The 22,610-nt window shown below is 40.8% G+C and overlaps 2 protein-coding genes across 4 annotated transcripts in view; both read left to right on the forward strand.

Annotated features, from left to right (window-relative positions):
- septin5a (septin 5a) overlaps positions 1-14,695 on the forward strand; it is a 41,521-nt gene extending 26,826 nt beyond the window's left edge. For both annotated transcript variants that reach the window (XM_060931770.1, XM_060931771.1), the window contains exons 10-11: positions 13,785-13,887; positions 14,022-14,695. In XM_060931770.1, the coding sequence (XP_060787753.1) occupies positions 13,785-13,887; positions 14,022-14,087 (169 nt within the window). In that variant the 3' untranslated portion in view covers positions 14,088-14,695. The remainder of the gene's footprint in view (positions 1-13,784; positions 13,888-14,021) is intronic.
- A 45-nt stretch (positions 14,696-14,740) lies between these two features.
- Positions 14,741-18,699, forward strand: gp1bb (glycoprotein Ib platelet subunit beta). 2 transcript variants are annotated; one of them, XM_060931773.1, is made up of 3 exons: positions 14,741-15,021; positions 17,512-17,863; positions 18,206-18,699. In XM_060931773.1, the coding sequence occupies exons 2-3, from the start codon at positions 17,523-17,525 to the stop codon at positions 18,447-18,449; spliced, it is 585 nt and encodes a 194-aa protein (XP_060787756.1). In that variant the 5' UTR covers positions 14,741-15,021; positions 17,512-17,522; the 3' UTR covers positions 18,450-18,699. The 2 variants fall into 2 exon arrangements, with proteins under 2 accessions (XP_060787756.1, XP_060787757.1); XM_060931774.1 differs by lacking the exon at positions 14,741-15,021 and having other exon boundaries at positions 17,275-17,863.
- The last annotated feature ends 3,911 nt before the right edge of the window (positions 18,700-22,610 follow it).

Genomic DNA, 22,610 nt, shown 5'->3' on the forward strand with positions numbered 1-22,610 from the left:
AATTCGCTATGCTATAATTGAGCAATAAACAAATAAACTGAAAACTGAAACAAAAGATGTGTTGAACATCCGAAAGGCTACTAAAACTTCCTTAGATATTCTTCACACACTGGGGGCGTCGTGGCTCAGGTGGTTAAGGCGCCATACCATGAATGCGGGCGACCCGGGTTCGATTCCGGCCTGAGGTCATTTCCCGATCCCTTCCCGTCTCTCTCTCTCCCGCTCATTTCCTGTCTCTACACTGTCCTATCCAATAAAGGTGCAAAAAGCCCAAAAAAATATCTTTAAAAAAAAAAAGATATTCTTCACACACATTTACAAGCAGGAACAAACTGTTACTATTAGAGCTCAGCCAAACAAAATAAATTTTGGCCAGACACGCCAAAAATGCAACAGGGCAAAGGATTTTGCAAGGGATTAGTGGTAGCTCTGTTGTGTGTAGTTCTCAATGTTGATTTTAAAAGTAACTAAGTAAATTACATAGGGAAATGTATACTTAAGTCTGAGTTAAAAAGGCTGTGGCGAGCGTGCATGGAAGAACAGTCTGGAGACAAAAATCTTAGGCCCTGTCCACACGGCAACGGATTCAGGTGAATCTGATAAAATTGTTTATCGTTTCGGCCTGATGTCCACACGGCACCAGTGTTTTGGGTGCCCCAAAATGAAATCTTTTGAGAACGGGTTCCAGAGTGAAAAAATCTGGCAACGGCGCCATTGCGAAGTCGTCTGGATGAGTAGAACGGATTTGTTTACGATGACGTCACAACCACATGACTCTCAGTGCTTCACGCCGGGTAGAAGTGTAACCAACTCGATGCGAGTTGTCAACAAATCCTATAACTTGGTTCATGAAATGCGCTTACAAAATATTTTCACTGTGAATATTTATTGTGTAATGGTGCAAAGTGAGAGAGAGAGAGAGAGAGTGAGTGAGAGAATAGCCCTTAGGGCAGAGTCTTTAGTCCAAACACTGCGGAAGCAGTACCAAACCGCGCACCGCCCGTGCGCTTTCCAAAAACAAAAACAATCCCGCCAGCAAACATAGGAAAAAAAAAAGGAGCGATCTCACCTCTTTAGATGTTGGTTTAAGTCCGACAATACATTCCTCAAAAAGGGCGTAGAAAAACAAAGTAATCCATCAATGTGTAGCATTCAATTTATTCCGGCCCATTAAAGAATTCTGGAGGATATCAGAATGTTGGCGTACCGGCTTCCATCTACCCCCATTCATTCCTCTTTCCACGTCTTTCGTTTTACGCTACTGATTAATAATCAAAACTTTGTGTGGCTAATGCTACAGAAGAAGGGGTTTATGCGCATGCGTCTACTTCTTCTATTGTTCTGGTGTCTCCGATGGGACCGTCTTACAGCGCACATAGTGGTGTGGCATGTGTATTACATCGTTTTCAGCAAGCGTTGCGTTGCCATATGGACCTGAAATTTTACTGATCCGTTGCCCATGTAGACGCGATATTTAAAAAAAAAAATCTCGTTGCCGTTGTCGTGTGGATGTAGCCTTAGTTTCTCGGTCGTTAGCCTGTGCTATTTGCTCTCAATAGCACTGGCTTGACTGCTTTATTAGCATTCGCTAACACTACTGATGAACACTACACCGGCTGGAAGGTGATTTCACTGCTGCGCTGACAGTGCAGACTCGCGGTTAAGCTCGTGTTAGCCTACAGTGGTCCTGCCCACTATAAATCAAAATCTGATTGGTTAATTAATCTGTCACTTCCTACATAAACAGACACTGCCATGGCCTTCTGTCCTGGCAATGAAGTCCTAACCAATGAGTGAGTCAGTTCGAAACTCTCTGCCTAGAGACAACAAACAAAAAATCTCATTGGATAACTATTTTAATGTTTTCAGGACAGTAACCCTTTCATTTCTGAAACAAATTTGATAGAAAATGAGGCTGAATTAAAATTAGAAGAGAATAATTATAATGAAATTATGAAAGCAATTAAAGAATGAAAGAAATTAAATATAACATTTGAAATGCTGATATGTTTGGGCCTTCTCTGAATGCCTAGAAAGTCTTGACCGTTCTCTTCTGTTTACAAGAGAAAAACATGCCAACAGACATTGAAAAACTGGAAAAGACAATCCATCCATTCATTATCTGTAGCCGCTTATCCTGTTCTACAGGGTTGCAGGCAAGCTGGAGCATATTCCAGCTGATTATGGGTGGGAGGCAGGATCATCGCAGGGTTAACACATAGACACAAACAATCATTCACACCTACGGTCAATTTAGAGCCACCAATTAGCCTAACCTGCATGCCTTTGGGGGAAACTGGAGCACCCGGAGGAAACCCACATGGACACAGAGAGAACATGCAAACTCCACACAGAAAGGCCCTCATCGGCCGCTGGGCTCGAACCCAGGACCTTCTTGCTGTGAGCCAACAGTGCTAACCACTACACCACCGTGCTGCCAGAAAAGAGAATGTGTATGTAGAATAATAATCATATTGGCTGGCTTTTTTTCGTGGTATATCAGTTATATTCAATTCTGAATGGAATATATCTGATATACCACTCAAAGCCAGCCAATATTATTTAAATACACCACTCGTGTTTTTCATACGAACTACATCCGGGGCTTACTGCTTGCACAAAGACATTGGAGATGGTAGTCCTTGAGCTTCTCTATGCTGATGACTGCACACTTCTTGCACACAGCGAATCTGACTTTCAGATTGTAGTCAATCGCTTTGCTGCTGCAGCTAAGGCCTTTGGCCTCACAATAAGCCTGAAGAAAACAGAAGTAGGAATAGGGGAGCTCCATGTAAGCATTTTAAGGACCAGCTCAAGTGTCAGCTGAATCCAGTAGGAATTCCTGTAAAGGACTGGGAGAACATCACCAGGGACAAGGCAAGGTGGCGGGCAACCTTAAAACAAGGCTGCAACCTCTTTGAATCCGTTAGAAAAGCTACCATTGAGGACAAACATATATGAAGGAATGCTGCTGTTGCCCAGAGCCCTCCTGCACAAGGATTTCTATGTCCATTTTGTAACAGAGTATGCAGGTCCAGTATTGGTCTATATAGCCACTAGAAATTGTGTAGCTCACAACAATCTTCCTATAGACCCCTTTCACTGACGTCACCCGAAACCGGAAGTAAACAGACCCTGCGCCATTTTGGAAGACCAACAATCTCGTGATTAGGGGGAAATAACAGCAGCGGTATGTGAACTCACGAGAATAAAGTGCAGTGGCAAACGACTTAAACAAACAAATCTGAGCTGTTTTAGTTATGATTTATTGGCCCAACAGTAGACTTGAAAGAAACCTGTGTGAGACTTGGCAAAAAACTGTGGATATAATGGATAAGTCTGTGCATGATCTGTGGACACTTTGAGGTAAGCAAACGCAAGAAATTCAGATTTAAAACATGCTAAATTGGCCCCAAGTTGATAACTGTATGAGGAGCAAGCCTCCCAGACTTCTACAATTTAATAATAATAATAATTTAGGATGGTTTGGGGCTTGCTCGCTGCTGCCAGGTTGGTTGTTGAGTAGCCTGACTGTTTTTTTTTTTCTTGCGTGTGGTATCATTGTTGACGCGAGGTTGTTTTTTGAACATGCCAATGCGGACACGATTTCCCCTGATGAGTTATGACTTCAGACGCGATGCGTGTGTGGAGGTGTGGAGTCCGCGTGATATGTGCGTAAGATAGGCTTCTCATGTGTTTGGAGATCCTCGCTCCGAGACAAGCACAAGGCTTCTCATGTGTTTGGAGATCCGCGCTCCGAGACAAGTGCAAGGCTTCTCATGTGTTTGGAGATCCGTGCTCCGAGACAAGCGCAAGCGCCCCAAGGGGATAAAAGGGACCCCCTGAAAATATCGGCATAGTTCAAACACTGAGTGTAGGCACTGGGTGTAAACAACAAATAGTTTACAATGTCTGGGTAGCAAACAGATGGCAGAATTGGTGTCCGGTCCTCCTTATGTTTCCATTCTCCCTTGCCGCGAGTCTTATCATATGGGTCAAACCCATCAATCACAGCCAGTTTCTCCACATACCGTGCCCTTTCTGCAACTGGTAATGTACTCACATAACCAGAATTATCAGCCATCATGTCACTTTACTCTCGCTCGTACTTTGTTTTATATTGTGAGTGCATGTACTTGGTCTTTCAATATGGCGCCTAACAAAATCTTGCGGCGCAGTGACGTCATGTGAAAGGGGTCTATTGATCCTTGGATCCAAGGAATCGGCCATCATCACATCTGGGGCATGGAGACCCAAAACCGAGACATATTTAAATAATATTGGCTGGTGTTGAATGGTGTATCAGATATATTCCATTCAGCTAGCATGAGTCAAAGACGAGGTCAGTATCATGCTAGCAGAATGGAATATATCTGATATACCACAAAAAGTCAGCCAACATTATTATTATTATTATTATAATACAGACATACACATTCTCTTCATATCAGCATTCTCAAAGGCCAACACTAGCTTACCCGCAATTTGGCGCTGTTAGTGCAGCAGTGAAGTCATCTTCCAGCCGGTGTAGCATTCATCAGCATGGCAGTGAAGTGACCTACAGCCGCTGTAGCATTCATCAGTAGCACAGGCTAACGATGGAGAAACTAAGATTTCTGTCCAAAAACTCTTCTTCCACGCACACTTGCCACAGCATTTTTCACTCATACTTAAGTATTCATTTACCGATGTAATTTACTTAGTTACTTTTAAAATCAACATTGAGACCTACACACAACGGTGTCAGGGACCAAACAGGAGAGGAGATCAAATGCGCTCAAACCACAGTTTATTAATAACAGGGGAAAAGGGAGTTGGGAGAATGTGTGTGGGTGAAGTCCAGTAGCAGGAGAACTGAGAGGCAGGGATGGCTGGTGGTGACGTCTGAGGTCTCCCATCCAAGTACTGGCCAGACCCGGCCCTGCTTAGCTTCTGAGATCTGACGGGATCAGGCGTAGTCAGAGAGGTGTGGTTGTAGGCTGACAGTACTTGGGTTTTAGGCAGTCTCCCAGCAAGCAGTACCACAGCAGGCAGGAGTTAGAGAGCAGGACCAGGCAGATGGAGAGGCAGGTGAGCAGCAGGACTAAGCGAGCTGGAGATCAGGCGAAGGTACAGGAGAGGCAGGCAAGAGGCAGAGTTGACAGAACGGAAGGCAGATCAGGTTACCAGGGCTGGAGAGCAGACAGAGTCAGACGGAACAGGATAATTTCAGGAATCAGAGTAGTAGGAACACAGAGCAGGTTATCAGGCTGAGAGTTGCAGACGATCTGACACAGAAGCTTGGGAGGACTGCAGCTTAAATACACACAGGGGGGAAGCAGGTGATCGGCAACAGCCAATGACAGTCACTGAAAGATAATAAGAGGAAGTGAGTGCGGGCGTGGCCGGTAATGCTGAGTGGAGATGTACCTGAAGAGAGAAGCCCACAGGTAGGACCATGACACAACGGAGTGACCTGGCAGCCAAAATTCTCTCAAAATCTTCTGCTTTTAACAAAGCAAACCTCGTGGCCATGTTTGTTTACAAATTGTCACAGTCACTCGCTAGTGCGGAAGTTTTACATCTCTGATGTGTCTCTTTTCCAGTTTTTTGATGTCCACTGATATGTTTCTGTCTTGTAAATATGCATGAAGAATATATAATTAAGTTTTGGTAGCCTTTTGGGTGTTCAGCGTGTCTTTTTATTTTCAGTTTTCAGTTTATTTTTTTAGTGCTGAAACCAAGCATTAGCCTCGTCTTCTCTCTTTCTTGGCTGACAAGGAAACGATTCTGTTCTCCTCTCGTTCTCCATTGGGGATAGTGGTGTAATACATGGAAGATAAGCGATATGATAACAATAATCCATGCAATCAATAAACTCACTTGAAGGGAATAGTTTTTACATGTTTTTATTCCATGGAAAAACTGGCCCGTCTGTATAATAATTCCTGATATTTCACTCCGATGACATCAGTCCCAGTGTTTGCGCGCTGACTTGATGCGCGTTGTCAAAATGGCGAACCGGTTCAAAATTAAAATTCTTTTGATTAACTTGCATATTGTTTTTTGTAGATGTGTCAGTTTAATATGAAGAACATTATATGGTGGTGTGGAAATATGAAGTTTATCTTCTCATGTTGAAAATATTTTCACCCGTTTGCTTTGCTCAATCATGATGTATACATTCACCACTTGAAGACAAACTTCATATTTTCATGCCACCATGTAATATCCTCTATGTAAAAAAGTAATGTAAAAAGTAGTGAACGAATTTTGATGAAAGGTGGGCCATGGGCCCAATTGATTAGATTTTTATGCAAATCCGAACATGTGGATTGTCTGAGGTATGCACGCTACTGAGTGCCCTTCTAGTTACCCTGTAGTTACTAGTAAATTAATACAACCCCAAATCAGAAAAAGTTGGGACAGCATGGAAAATGCAAATAAAAAAGAAAGCAGTGATTTCTAAATTTACTTTGACTTGCATTTAATTACAGACAATATGAACTCAAGCTATTTAATGTTTTTTCTAGTCAACTTCATTTTCGTTTGTTAATATACAGTACATCCATTCCTGCATTTCAGGCCTGCAACACATTCAAAAAAAAGTTGGAATGGGGGCAGTTTAGGGCTAGTAATGAGGTAAAACAATTAAATAATGATGTGATTTGAAACAGGTGATATCAACAGATGACTGTAATCATGATTTGGTACAAAATCAGTATCCAGAAAAAGTCTAGTCTTTGAGGAGCAAAGATGGGCCAAGGATCTCCAGTTTGTCAACAAATGCGTAAGAAAATTGCTGAAATGTTCCTCAAAGAAAGCTACAAAGAGATTTGGATGAATCACCCTCTACAGTGCATAATATCATTAAATGATTCAAAGAATCTCAAGGAATTTTGGTGCATAAAGGGCAAAGGCACAAGCTGAAGCTGAACACCTGTCATCTCCTATCCCTCAGACGGCACTGGATCAAGAAGAGTCATTCATCTATAGCTGATATAATCACATAGGCTCGGGATTACTTTGGCAAACCTTTATTAAGCTACAATACAGAGTTTCATCCACAAATGGCAGTTAAAACTTTACTGTGCAAAAAGGAAGCCTGAGGTTAACTGTGTTCAGAAGCGCCGTTGACTTCTCTGGGCTCTGGGGCATCTGGGATGGACCATCACACAGTGGAAACGTGTTGTGGTCAGAAGAATCAGTATTCCCGGTCTTTTTTTTTTTTTTGACAGCACAATGATGCCGTGTGATCTGGACCAAAGACGAAATGACTTTGTTACCAGCAACAAGTCCAAAAGCCAAGGTCTCACATGGTATGAGGTTGTGTCAGTGCCCTTGGCAAAGGTAACTTACACTTCTGTGATGGCAGCATTAATGCAATAAAGCATATTGAGATTTTGGAGCAACATATGCTGCCTTCAAAATGACATCTTTTCCAGGGATATTTCAAGAAGACAATGCAAAACCACATTCTGCACACACTACAAAGGCATGGCTACAGAAAAAGAGGTTGCCTGTCCCCTCTGGCCCCAATAGAGAATGTGTGGTGAATTTTGAAACAAAAAATATGACAATGATGACCCAATAATGTTGTACACCTTAAGATCTGTTTGCAGGAAGAATGGAACAAAATAACATCTGAAATGCTTCACCACTTGGTGTCTTCAGTCTGTAAACATCTTTTAAGTACTGTGAGAAAGAATGGCATCATTACAAAATGGTAAATGCTTTATCGTCCCAACTTTTTTGAAATGTGTTGCAAGAATCAAAATTGAACTGTCTATTTTTGGAAAAAAACAACAACAAAACAATAGAATTCATGACGCAAAGCAGCAAAGAATGTGCTGTTGTATTGTTTTGAGTGCAATACAGGTAAAAAATTCTTTACAAATCATTGTTTTCAAATTTAATTTCAATATACTGTCTCAACTTTTTCTGACTGGGGGTTGTAGTAGCTTGTGCTTATGCTTGTTTAAGTCTTTTTGAATTTGACTTTTTACTCGACTGTCCATGAGACCAGTGCTATTTGAACATACAGTTCCCTCCAGAACTCTTGTCACCCTCCATGTAAATGAGCAAATATAAATATATAAAAAGTATAATACGTGCAATGGGTGAAATATTGCTTCTTTTCTTATTAAACAAAATACCGGGTTTAAATTTTTTTTTTTTCCAAGAACAAAGATTTTTTTTCCATGTCACTTGAAAAATTGGAATTACTGTATGTCAGTTTTATTTTATACAGTTTTGCTAATTTGTTTTAATGGGTACCAATAATTCTGGCAGACACTGTATAAACTGAAGTTTTGTTTTATTTATATATATATATATAAAATCAGCTGGATAGTACAGTGGTAATGCTCACTGACTACGATGCGGGAGATCGGGGTCCGAATCCCGGTCGGGGCAAAACATCATCCAGTAAGGCAAGACCCCTTATGATATATCAGCCTACCTCAGGAATGAGTGAAGACATAACTGATAGAGTCATACAGGCTCAGACGTTGCCCGGGTCAACAAGGTCTGCGTCAGTTGCTAGGGAAGCAGGGCAAACTGATGAGAAATGGGCTACTGGAACAAGACAGCGATGGACGAGGACAGAAAATACGGAGTTGCTGGAATGCTACTATACAAGCAATCCCAGAGAGAGGGGATACATGCAGCGAATGTGGGACCATTGGATACTTCGAAACCCACAATCAAGGCTAACAAAGAAACAGCTATTAGCCCAGTGTTCGTAATCGAAATCTACTATCACAACTAGAGATTAATGAAATACAACAATGATGCTATGGCAAGGGGGAGCCAGGAAGACAGGTCAGCGGGGAGATGTCGTCATCATCATCCCCACAACCAGAGATTGGGTACCAGGCCCTAACAGCCTCAACACAAGAGCTGCTGACCTGAGAAGGAAGATCGTGACCCGCCTGGAGCCCCCGACGAATACCGAAGCTGAGTTGCCAAGTACCTTCAGAAGATCTACTAGTAGATGTGAATGCTGCTCTGAAAGAACCATCACTGAGACCAACAAGCTGATACACAGTACAGCAACAATAATCATGGAGATGCTTGGACACAAGGTGGGCTCGTGACATAACAAACAGTATCCACCATGGAAGAGACGATTAGAGGCCAAGATAAAGGCAGCACGGAGAGAAGTTAGCCAGCTAGCTGAACTACAGAAAGGGAACATGGTGAATAAAGGGGCACCCAGGAAGTACAACTCACTCTCCTTACCAGAGGCACTCGAAACTGCCAAACAGCGACTAACAGCTCTGGCCACCCGGTTGAAGAGATACACCAAGGAGGGAGAGGCCAGGAGAATAAACAAGCTGTTCTCCACTGAACCAGCCAAGGTGTACTCTCAGTGGCAGGGGAACAACAACCGGTCAGACCCACCAAGAGCTGAGGTGGAAAAATACTGGAAAGACATATGGGAAAGAAAGGCATCACACAACACCGATGCCCAATGGTTAGTGGACCTAAGAGCTGACCACAGCAACCTCCCAGAACAAGAAGATCTACTAGTAGTTCCTGATACTGGAATGTATGGAACTGTATAAGATCAACAGGAACCTAAGGACCTTCATCCAGAACTCAATGGAAATGTGGAAGACAACCCTAGAGGCCAACTCAAAACCCATTGCCCAAGTCAACATCAAGTGCGGCATATACCAAGGAGATGCACTATCACCACTGCTGTTCTGCATAGGCCTGAACCCCCTCAGTTGGATCATCACGAAGAGCGGCTATGGGTACCAATTCCGTAGTGGGGCAACAATTAGCCACCTGCTCTACATGGATGACATCAAGCTGTATGCCAGGAACGAGCGAGAAATAGACTCGCTGATCCACACCACCCGGATCTACAGCGATGACATAGGGATGTCATTCGGATTGGACAAGTGTGGCCAGATGGTCTCAAAGAGAGGCAAGATGATCTGGCCTGAGGGGATTGACCTACCAGAGGGCAATATAGGTGATATCCAAGACAGCTACAAGTACCTTGACATCCCACAGGCCAATGGAAACCATGAAGAGGCCACAAAGAAGTCAACCACAGCCAAATACCTCCAGAGAGTAAGGCAGGTCCTGAAAAGTCAGCTGAATGGTAAGAACAAGGTCCGAGCCATCAACATATACGCACTACCAGTCATCAGATACCCCGCTGGTATCATAAACTGGCCAAAGGAGGCGATAGAAGCCACAGATATCAAGACTAGAAAGCTCCTCACCATGCATGGAGGGTTCCACCCCAAGTCCAGCACCCAGAGACTATACACTAAGCGGAAAGAGGGAGGCCGAGGGCTAGTGAGCGTCAAGACCACGGTCCAGGATGAAACATCGAAAATCCGAGAATACATCAGAAAGATGGCCCCAAAGGATGAACTGCTAAGTGAATGTCTCAGGCAGCAGAACCCTGATGAGAGTGCAGAGGAGGCGGAGGAGGAGGAACAGACAACCTGGAGAGACAAAACCCTACATGGCATGTACCACCGTCAGATAGAGGAAGTGGCTGATATCAAGAAATCCTACCAGTGGCTGGATAATGCAGGACTGACAGACAGCACAGAGGCACTAATCATGGCAGCACAAGAACAGGCCATAAGCACAAGAGCCATAGAGGCCAGGATCTACCAGAGTAGATCAGACCCAAGATGCAGACTGTGCAAAGAAGCCCCTGAAACAGTCCAGCACATAGTAGCAGGGTGTAAGATGCTAGCTGGATCAGCATACATGGAGAGGCACAACCAAGTGGCTGGGATAGTATACAGGAACATCTGCAACCAGTATGGAATAGAAGTACCCAAGTCCCAATGGGCCATACCACAGAAGGTGGCTGAGAACAACAGGGCCAAGGTTCTGTGGGACTTCAGCTTCCAGACTGACAAACAGATCCTGGCTAACCAACCGGACATAGTGGTGGTGGACAAAGAGCAGAAGAGGGTGGTGGTGATAGATGTGGCGATCCCAGCTGATGCCAACATCAGGAAGAAGGAACATGAGAAACTTGAGAAGTATCAAGGGTTGAAAGAGCAGCTGGAATGGATGTAGAAGGTCAAGGGTTGCGTGGTCCCCGTGGTAGTGGGGGCACTTGGGGCAGTAACCCCCAAACTGGGAGAGTGGCTCCAGCAAATCCCAGGAACAACATCTGAAGCCTTAGTCCAGAAGAGCGCAGTACTAGGAACATCGAAGATACTGCGCAGAACCCTCAAACTCCCAGGCCTCTGGTAGAGGACCCGAGCTTGAGGATGACATGGATACCATCCCCCCGCCGGGGGTGAGAAGGAGATTTATATATATATATATATATATATATATATATATATATATATATATATATATATATATATACACACACACAGAGTACTGTGCAAAAGTCTTAGGCACCCTATTATTTTCATACAAACTTTATTGATTTCTATGAGTTCTACATTATCGATTCAGTACAAAACCATTTTTGAGTTCCAAGCATTCATTTTCCAGCACAAAATTAAATGCAGAAAGTTTGTATCTGAGCAGCATATTACATAAAAGACCATTTTTGAGATAAAAAAAAGAAGACATCATGAAGGGTACTGGGTTTTGCTGCAAAATTAAGAAGTAAGTGTGACAGTCAAAGTGTCCAGAAGAACTGCGGCTGGTTCTGCGAGATGCTCAGTAAAACCTACAGCTCATTTCCTTATAAAACTGCACTCATTGTACTTGAGACTATACTGTACTCAGCGTAAATGAGTACACCCCCTTTGAAAAGTAACATTTTAAACAATATGTCAATGAACACAAATAATTTCCAAAATGTTGACAAGACAAAGTTTAATATAACATCTGTTTAACTTATAACGTGAAAGTAAGGTTAATAATATCACTTAGATTACACATTTTTTCAGTTTTACTCAAATTAGAGTGGTGCAAAAATGAGTACACCCCACAACAAAAACTACTACATCTAGTACTTTGTATGGCCTCCATGATTTTTAATGACAGCACCAAGTCTTCTAGGCATGGAATGAACAAGTTGGCGACATTTTGCAACATCAATCTTTCCTATTCTTCAACAATGACCTCTTTTAGTGACTGGATGCTGGATGGAGAGTGATGCTCAACTCGTCTCTTCAGAATTCCCCAAAGAAAATAATTTCTTTACACAACAAAGGTGAAGGCTACAAGAAGATCAGCAAAGCTTTACTTATCAGTCAGAATACTGTAGCAAAAGTGGTACAAAAATTTAAGAAAGATGGAACTGCAACCATCTCACAGAGATGTCCAGGTTGTCCACGGAAGTTAACACCTCGACAGGAGCGTCTTCTGATGAGAAGGGTTGAAGAAACTTGGCATGCAAGTTCACTGCAGTTATCTAAAGAAGTAGAAAGCCAAACTGGGGTGACTATTTCCCGTGACACAATATGGCATACACTGCAGAGGAATGGCATGCATGGATGCCGTCCACGAAAGAAGCGTCTCCTATAGCCCAAGCACAAAAAAGCCCGCCTAGAGTTTGCCAGGGCCCATGCTGACAAAGATGAAGACTACTGGGACTCTATACTCTGGAGTGATGAGACCAAGATAAATGTTTTTGGAACTGATGGCTTCAAAACTGTATGGCGTCGCAAAGGTGAGGAATACAAAGAAAAATGCATATTGCCTACAGTGAAACATGGTGGTGGCAGTGTCCTTATGTGGGGCTGCATGAGTGCTGCTGGTGTCGGGGAGCTGCATTTCATTGATGGCATCATGAATTCACAGATGTATTGCTCTATACTGAAAGAGAAGATGCTACCATCACTCCATGCCCTTGGTCGTCGTGCACTTTTCCAACATGACTAAACACACATCTAAGGCCGCTGTTGGATTTCTGAAGAAGAACAGGGTGAAAGTGATTCAGTGGCCAAGTATGTCTCCTGATCTGAACCCAATCGAACACCTATGGGGAATTCTGAAGAGACAAGCTGAGCATCACTCTCCATCCAGCATCCAGTCACTAAAAGAGGTCATTGTTGAAGAATGGAAAAAGATTGATGTTGCAAAATGTCGCCAACTTGTTCATTCCATGCCTAGAAGACTTGGTGCTGTCATTAAAAATCATGGAGGCCATACAGAGTACTAGATGTAGTAGTTTTTGTTGTGGGGTGTACTCATTTTTGCACCACCCTAATTTGAGTAAAACTGAAAAAAAATGTGTAATCTAAGTTATATTATTAACCTTACTTTCACGTTATAAGTTAAATAGATGTTATATTAAACTTTTTCTTGTCAACATTTTGGAAATTGTTTGTGTTCATTGAGATATTATTTAAAATGTTACTTTTCAAAGGGGGTGTACTCATTTACGCTGAGTACTAATATATATATATATATATATATATATATATATATATATATATATATATATATATATATATTTTTTTTTTTTCTCAAAGGGTCATCTCACACCAAATACTGACTTTGTTTCCATATATATATATATATATATATATATATATAGCCTGAAATTGTATCAGTCTTGAGCAGTACAGTGGTGTAGTGGTTAGCACTGTTGCCTCACAGCAAGAAGGTTCTGGGTTTGAGCCCAGTGGCCAACGGTGGCCTTTCTGTGTGGAGTTTGTATGTTCTCCCTCTGTCTGTGTGGGTTTCCTGCACAGTTCAAAGACATGCAGGTTAGGCTAATTGGTGGCTCTAAATTGACTGAGTGTGAATGGTTGTTTGACTCCATGTGTCAGCCCTGTGATGATGTGGTGACTTATCCAGGATAAGTGGTTATGGAAAATATATATATTGTGTGTGTATGTGTTTTGCAGTAAACTTGCACAGGACAACCGCATGGACAGTCCTATTCCAATTCTGCCGCTGCCTACTCCGGACACAGAAACCGAGCGACTCATCAAGATGAAGGATGAGGAGGTGAGGCTTAAATCTGACCACACTGATTATGAAATTAATTGAAGTATAAACAGTATGCAGACGGCACTGATTTAACAGCACACTAATGTCCTTGTTTTCACTCTCTCTCTCTCTCTGTGTGCATGCGCACGCAGCTGAAAAGAATGCAGGAGATGCTGCAGAAGATGCAGCAACAGATGCACGAAAAAGATCAGTGTTGATCACACACAGACACATACACATACGCAAATGTGCACTTAAAGAGAAATGTACACGTCACATTACATCTTATACTGTATTCTGTCACAAGTGATAATGGAAGTGGCAATGTATATATTCTAACTATGACATATCCTTCAGACAGTGAAACACTCTCTGACAATCTATACTGTATATTTGCAAAACAATTTGCTTGGTGTTTTGGAGCGCTTGTCTACCAAGTACAAATGTGAAGCATCTATTTAATATTTCTTGTGTTTATATCTGTGTGATTATAGCTAAAATAAGTAATGTTATGTATAATTAATTTAAATTAAATCTACTTTTAGATGTATCTAATTTATATGGACTTGATTTTAATGATTAGTAAGAATGTGCATAAATAGTTTTGGAATGGCATTTTAGCTCAAGTTTTGGTCTGAATCTGGGCTGTGTGGTGTGTGTGCGTGCGCGTGTATGTATGTGTGTGCACGTGCATACATGTGTAAATGTGTGTATGTGAAGCTACACTTTTTCTTTAACTGCACACTAGGATTTTTATAGTGCTAGCTCTTGGTGAGTGTGGAATTCTCATGCAGGTTACTGTTTAAATAAATATGCTTAATTCAGACTTTTTTGTATGTCGTTTTTTTTTTTTTTTGTCATATTGCTTTGTCTTTTGTTTTATTACCAAAATCCCTCTCCAAGCAATGAATTTTAAAATTTCTGATACCTTTCATTGCCACAACGAGTGTAGTTCTATATGGATGCTGCAGCATTTTCAAGCCCCATTTCCTGTGTGAGATTCCTCAGGGGGTGGAGTGAATATAAGCGTGCGTGTGTGTGTAACTTTATCAGTGTGACCCAGCTGTGTCTCCAGAATACTGTTGTCATTGCAAGAGCAGACACTGTCCGTCTTTTGGGCCCCTGTTACACAGAGAAGACGTTTATATACTGGTAAGAACCTCTCCTTGTTTTGACATATTCTCACATCTATATATTCTGTATTAAGTTTCAGTAAAATATATTGTAGCTCTTATTCTATATATTTTTTTTAAAACTTGTTTTTACTCCATGAAAGATTTGTAAACTTTAACTCCTCTAATAGTCCAGAACATTCTCTGCACAGTGTCTCTTTAACTTGACTCACTGTTCATGCAAACACGAGTGGGGAAATAATCTTTTATTAGGTCATTTAAACATTTTAATACTTTGTCCATTGTGATCTGTACAGTTTGTGTAAGTGCTCTTCTCTGGGTTAACGATGTGACGTGTGTTCACATACTGAACTGTGCCAAGTTTCTTGAAAGCATCACAGCACAAAGATTATCATTAAATGGTAGAGTGAGCACCACAGTGAATGCTTTCTCCTAGTTAAGATGTTCTTAGCATTAAGAGGCTTTTGGAAAACCCACCACTGATTTAGTCTTATGTCCATTTCACTATAGCTCTCCAAAATCTTGATCAAAATCATGAGAAAAGCACACTTAGTTGTAGAATAACCTTATGCAATAACTTTGGCAGAGGGAAGGAAAAAAAGAAATAAAAATGTGCTACATCATCCATTCTCCTGCTTATCTCTTACTTCCGGTTCTTTATCTTTGCTTCTCATACTGTATGTCTTTCCTCTTTCCCAAATATACAGTGTCTTGCAAAAGTATTCATCCCCGTTGGTGTTTGTCCTGTTTTGTCGCATTACAAGCTGGAATTAAAATGGATTTTTGGGGGGTTAGCACCATTTGATTTACACAACATGCATGCCTACCACTTTAAAGGGGTAAATTGTTGTTTTATTGTGACACAAACAATAATTAAAATGGAAAAAAACAGAAATCTGGAGTGTGCATAGGTATTCACCCCCTTTCATATAAAACCCCTAAATAAGAGCTGGTCCAACCAATTCACTTCATAAGTCACATAATTAGTTGATTAAGATCCACCTGTGTGCAATCAAAGTGTCACATGATGTCTGTATAAATCAACCTGTTCTGGAAGGACCCTGACTCTGCTACACTACTAAACAAGCAACATGGAAACCAAGGAGCATTCCAAACAGGTCAGACACAAAGTCGTGAAGAAGTATAGATCAGGATTGGGTTATAAAAAAAAATCCCAAACTTTGAATATCCCAGGAAGCACCATTAAATCCATTATAGCAAAATGGAAAGAATATGTCACCATTACAAACCTGACAAGAGAAGGCCGTCCACCAAAACTCAAGGAGGGCATTAATCAGAGATGCAACAAAGACACCAAAGAGAACACTGAAGGAGCTGCAAAGGTCCACAGTGGAGATGGGAGTATCTGTCCATAGGACCACTTTAAGCCTTACACTCCACAGAGTGGGACTTTATGGAAGAGTGCCCAGAAAAAGTCATTGCTTAAGAAAACACATTTGAAGTTTGCCCAACAGCATGTGGCAGACTCCCCCAAACACATGGAAGAAGATTGTCGGGTCAAATGAGACTAAAATAGATCTTTTTGGCCATCATGGGAAATGCCATGTGTGGCGCAAACCCAACACCCTGAGAACACCATTCCTACAGTGAAGCATGGTGGTGGCAGCATCATGCTGTGGGGATGTTTTTCATCTGCAGGGACAGGAAAGCTGGTCAGGACTGAAGAAAAGATGGATGGCACTAAATACAGGGCAATTCTGGAGGAAAACCTGTTTGAGTCAGCCAGAGGTTTGAGACTCAGATGAAGGTTCATGTTCCAGCAGGACAGTGACCTGAAACATACTGCTAAAGCTACATTGACGTGGTTTCAAGGGAAACATTTAAACGTCTTGGAATGGCCTAATCAAAGCCCAGACCTCAATCTAATTGAGAATCTGTGGCATAACTTGAAGATTGCTGCACACCAACACAACCCATCTAACTTGAAGAAGTTGAAGCAGTTTTGCCTTGAGGAATGGGCAAAAATCCCAGTGGTTATATGTGCTAAGCTAATAGAGACATACCCCAAGAGACTTGCAGCTGTAATTGCAGCAAAAGGTGACTCTCCAAAGTATTGACTCTTTTCTTCTTTTTTTTGGGGGGGGGGACCTATGTACACTCCAGAGTTCTGTTTTTTCATCTTAATTATTGTTTGTGTCACAATAAAACAACAATTTGCACCTTTAAAGTGGTAGGCATGTTGTGTAAATCAAATGGTGCTAACCCCCCAAAAATCTAATTTAATTCCAGCTTGTAATGCAACAAAACAGGACAAACACCAAGGGGGATGAATACTTTTGCAAGACACCGTATTAGAAAAAAGCATTATCCCAGGGAACCTTACTTTATCAGTTTATTGTTCCATTAAACAAAATGTGCTCATATCAGTGAAGATGGTGAAATGTTTTGCCTAACTGGTAACATAGGTTCCGGCTCTCTAACATAAGCATAAGTAAATTATTATACGCCACTTTAATCCTCAGTTTTTTCTCCTCTCCCCCTCATGCAGTATGTGCTGGTATGAAGTGTGTGCTATTTGACCTACTGATTCTCGTCTGTGTGCTGGGAGCTCATGTAGATGAAGCTGAGACTGTATGCCCCCAGGGCTGTTTCTGCACAGCTGCTGTGGTGGACTGTAGCAATCGTGGACTCACTACTGCTACGCTGCCTTCATCTTTCCCCGTGAGCACCACTGAGCTTTGGCTCCATGATAATCACCTCACGGCAGTGCCAGCTGGACTGCTGGACAGCATGCAGGCGTTGCAACTTGTCACACTGCACGGGAACCCGTGGGAGTGCAATTGTGCTGTGCTCTATCTGAGGGGATGGCTGTTAAAACAGAGCAATGATGCTTTGATAAGGCAAGTGGCATGAATGGCTGTAATAAATCCAAATGCTCAGAAAGCATATTTAGTATGATTGTAGCCTGAACTGACAACTAATTAATGTTTTTCAAGTTGTTTATTTGGTTTTGCATGTAATTTTATGAAAACATGCTTTGGTTAAAAAGAGTAAATATAGAAAGTGACAGGCTCTCTGAAACTACAAATTGCTGATTAATTATTGTAAGTGTAAAAGGTCCATAAAGCGCCTTATGAAGGGCTTTGCTCTGTATTGTCCAACCTAAACAAACAGAAAAATGTTCGGGTACTGTATATGTGCTCTTACACTCCTCAAGTTTTAAATTCTCTGTCCTCTTCCAGAAATGTGAGCTGCAATTTTCCTCCTGGCCTACAGGGGAGACTAGTGGCCTACCTATCTGAAGAGGAGGTGCTTAACTCCTGTAATTATTGGCTGTGTGATCTGGCCTTGGCCTCACAGATCAGCTTGATCATCTTTATCGTGGTGCAAGCAATCCTCCTTGCTGTGGTGGTCTACTTCCTTCGCCGTTTCAACCAGTTGAGCTATGATGCACAACGAGCAGCTGCAGAAAGCATTCACAGCTGAGACCAACAGCTAAAAAATCAAAGAGTGTCTCATTAAACCAGGGGTTTGCAACCTTTTCTACTTTAAGGCCCACCTATTCATACTTGTAACGAGTCGATGCCCATTAAAAAAGATCCCCAGTTATTTTGGATCATCTATTCTATTAGAATGTAATAATCTATTGTAAAATGTATTAATGGAATGCCACATCACTCCCTGTTACAGATGGGAGTCCAGGAATTAAATAAATGCAATAAAAACTTTTTTTTAATTGTATGTTTTGTATTTAAAACTGTATGGATGTGCCAGAAGCCAACATAAAACCATGCATGCAGGGCATTCTCAGTCAAAAGGGATTAATGATCCAAAAGTGGAGTCTGGTCCATTAACACAAGAACTTATTGCCATGTTTGTGTACAACAAGCAAGTTATTAAAACCAAGAAGTACACTTAAAATAAGTGGCTATAGAAACCACTCAATGGGATAGGTCCTTACACGTTAACAAAGAAGGATTTGTCCTATGAAAGAAAAATTTCCTAGCTAAATTTGACATTAGTAGAATAAATTTTGATCCTATTGTGGCCGTAACTAAATACAAAGACAATAGTTATGCATACTATTAATTAACTTAATATAAAGATAATTATCAGATAATCAACAGATTTTAGTTGTTTTTTTTTAAGATTGTGTATAATTTTAGTCTTTTGTATTTGTAATTATTAGCCTCTGTAAATGCTAACCCCACCAGCTCTGCTGATTGACTTATTGTGTTTAAATATAGTTATTCATTCATTCATTGAGTTGGAAAATTATTCATCCGGCAGTAGCCTACCCTGACAATAAACAATACTGTACAATGTGCAATATAATGTGCAATACCTCTTCCTCTGGCCCTCCCCCCCCTTCCCCATATCTTATTCTTATTCTTTTTTATATTTGTATATGCAAATACCTAATTTAATTTAATTTATCTATAAGTTTTTTCTCTATTTCTATTCTCTGTTTATCCTGTAATGATGCTACTGGAATTTTAATTTCCCTGAGGGAAGCCGCCCAAAGGGATCAATAAAGTTCTATCTAATCTGATCTGATCTAATCTAATCTAATCTAATCTAATCTAATCTAATCTAATCTAATCTAATCTAATCCGTTGAGTTCCCTGATCTCAAACTACCTGGTGCTGCAGACATCGTTCTACACGGACAAACAGATGAAAACCTGGAAAAGCATGGAGATGTACAACTTTTTATATGTGGCTGGGTTAAATATCTGGGGATCAAGACACTACAAGATAAATTGTGTATCATTTTTGCCTGGGGAAGGAGGAATTTCTGGGCTTTTTGTCTGAGTCTTTGTGATGGTTGCTAGGACACTACAAGTTTTAGTATTGGGTGTAAACATACCACAGCCGCTTGATTCCCAATCCTCCCTGCTCTTCTCTTCCAGCAGGCATCACAGATCCATATAATTTACCCACAAACATATTTATTTATTCTGCCCATTGCGCACTCTCTCTCTCTCTCTCTCTCTCTCTCTCTCTCTCTCTCTCTGCATGTTTGGACGCACACGCATGGATTAAATATAGAGGAGCAATGTGACAAAAATAAAGGCTTGTTCTTCTTAATTTACCCACAAATGTATTTATTCCACTTGAAAAGTATACGGCAAACCAGCTACCAGATTTGGGACACTATGACATCCTGAACTATTTAGTATTTGGCTTCAAACTTGAAAAAAATTCGCAGCCCACTAGAGGGCACTTTGGGGCCCACTAATGGGCCATGACCCAGTGGTTGAGAAACACTGCACTAAACAAGAAAAACTCTTGATGTGCATCTCTACTCACATCACACTGGCTTTGTTGTTTCACTACTGTTTTAATAGTACTGCTCTCATCAATGTCTTAAATCTGAAATGTCTGTCTGTCCAAATGTCAGCCTGTCTGAATGACGGGCCAAAGTCCCCAAAAAATGCAGCTGGGGGTCCAGGGCCTGCCTTAGGGCCCCAGAAGCTGAAGGGCTTTAGATGCCTGGAGATGGCTTCTCAGCTTTATCCAGGCACATTTTTGTGATCTTCAAAGGCCAAATTACACAAGACATTAGTTGCTAATTACACATGAAACTGAATATAATTTACAAGAAAATGTCAGAAGATTCAAGAGAAACATGCTTAAAGTTATACCCAAGAAAACAGTAGCACACACAGGTCAGTTCCATGTCTAGAAAAAAGTATGGGGGGCAAGGATGTTCTAGTTGATTACAACTTACTGGTACTCCTCAGAGGTGGACAAAGTACCCAACTTCATTACTTAAGTCAAAGTACAGATCCCACTGGTCAAATGTTACTCCGATACAAGTGAAAGTTGTACAGTCAATTTTTTACTTAAGTTAAAGTACTGAAGTACTTGCTTTTAAAAATACTTAAGTATTAAAAGTAAATTTTCTGTCAACACATCGTTGCATTATTGCCACAACGCTTACAAAACCTAATGCCGTTACCAAAGACAGAAATGTGAATTCACAAAATGAACACATGCTGTGCCATCATGGTGGTTTAAAGTTAAGCTAGCTAGTCAGTGAAACTTCATCTGACATGCTAGCAAACTCTTTTCAAACTTGAAATCATATTGGGTAGCTAATGCTACTAGGAAAGAAAGATTTCTACATTCTGTTTATTTGGCAAGATTATGTTAAAACATATTTCTGAAAGGACTTCAGATAAGTTAACGTTATTCCTGTTAGTGTAACTCTGTTTTTACATGCTAACTAACAGTGTCCAAGTTAACTAGCTCTGTGTAAGCATTATCCATGAACAAGGCTATGGTAACCTGGCGGGCAAATTCATAGAAAGTCATTTGACTAACCAGACTGCATAGTTATTGCAATGTTATCACTTGCTCTAAAAACACAGACAACTTCATTACAAGCTTTCTCTTGGAATAAAACATTTATATCCCTCAATAGGCGAGTTTCTGTAGGCCATGATGTGGTTCGTTTTTGGCGAACAAAGCAAACATTTAAAACGAAACTAATTTTTAATCCTTTCAGAAAACTGAAACATGGGTTCTAGGTAAAGCCATGGGTGTGTGCATTCCCCAGAAGAACCGCCTCCTTCCATTCTGCCATCAACTGATCGTGTTCAAATAATACTGGGGAGAAATCATTGAACTTGATTTTATACAGTCTATGGACGTGACGTGACCCTAGTGATTACTGATAGACTGTCTCAGTGTCACCTGCAAAAAAAACAATCACGTTTTAGAAAAAAAAGAAAAAACATCCACTTTCAAAGCTGCTTCATAGTAACGAGTAATGAGGACCTTGATAGAAATGTAGTGGAGTGAAAAGTACAATATCTCATCTCATCTCATCATCTCTAGCCGCTTTATCCTGTTCTACAGGGTCGCAGGCAAGCTGGAGCCTATCCCAGCTGACTATGGACGAAAGTTGCCAAAATAAAATACTCAAATAAAGTACATATACTCAAAAAAGTGTACTTAAATACAGTACTCAAGTAAATGTACTTTGTTATTGTCCACCTCTGGTACTCATATATAGGTACTATAATAACACTCATGAAACATTATGTCAATAATGACTATTTTTATACGATGTTTATTATAAGTCTATAATAAATTTAGTAATTAACAATACATACAATTCTTACATAATAGAGTTAAAATTTTGAGTACGAGATTCTAAGTAACTTTGTAACAAAATGACTTTTAACATGACTCAGAACTAGACATGATGATATCATTTGGCATTCAGACTCAAATCTGCTGGACTAGAACTTAGAAAATAGAAGAATCAGAACCAGAATCAGAATTACTTAAATCCCCGGAGGGAAATTCAAATTTGCTACCAAGCTCCTGAATCAAAGAAGAAGTAAACATGTCTAAAATTAGAAGATAAAATCATCTGAAAAAAAGAATAAATAAAAATAAAATAAATTTAAATAAATTCAATAACTTCAGTCAAAGCAAAATGAAGTGATTTTATATACATTGATTCCTATATACATATATTGCACCTGAGTTAAGGATACAGTATACATGGTAAGACAGTGGACCACAGTTATACAGTGGCATTGTACAGCTTGACTGCAACAGGTAGGAATGATTTCCTGTGTCTCTCAGTTGTGCAGCGTGGAAGAATCAGCTGTTTACTGAACGTGCTCCT

This window comes from Neoarius graeffei, chromosome 10 (assembly GCF_027579695.1).
Source record: "Neoarius graeffei isolate fNeoGra1 chromosome 10, fNeoGra1.pri, whole genome shotgun sequence".
Taxonomy (NCBI): domain Eukaryota; kingdom Metazoa; phylum Chordata; class Actinopteri; order Siluriformes; family Ariidae; genus Neoarius; species Neoarius graeffei.

Coding starts and splice junctions, on each gene's coding strand:
- gp1bb (XM_060931773.1), top strand. CDS start 17,523: ATGAAGTGTGTGCTATTTGACCTACTGATTCTCGTCTGTGTGCTGGGA. Junction 17,864..18,205: donor AGCAATGATGCTTTGATAAG/GCAAGTGGCATG, acceptor GTCCTCTTCCAG/AAATGTGAGCTGCAATTTTC.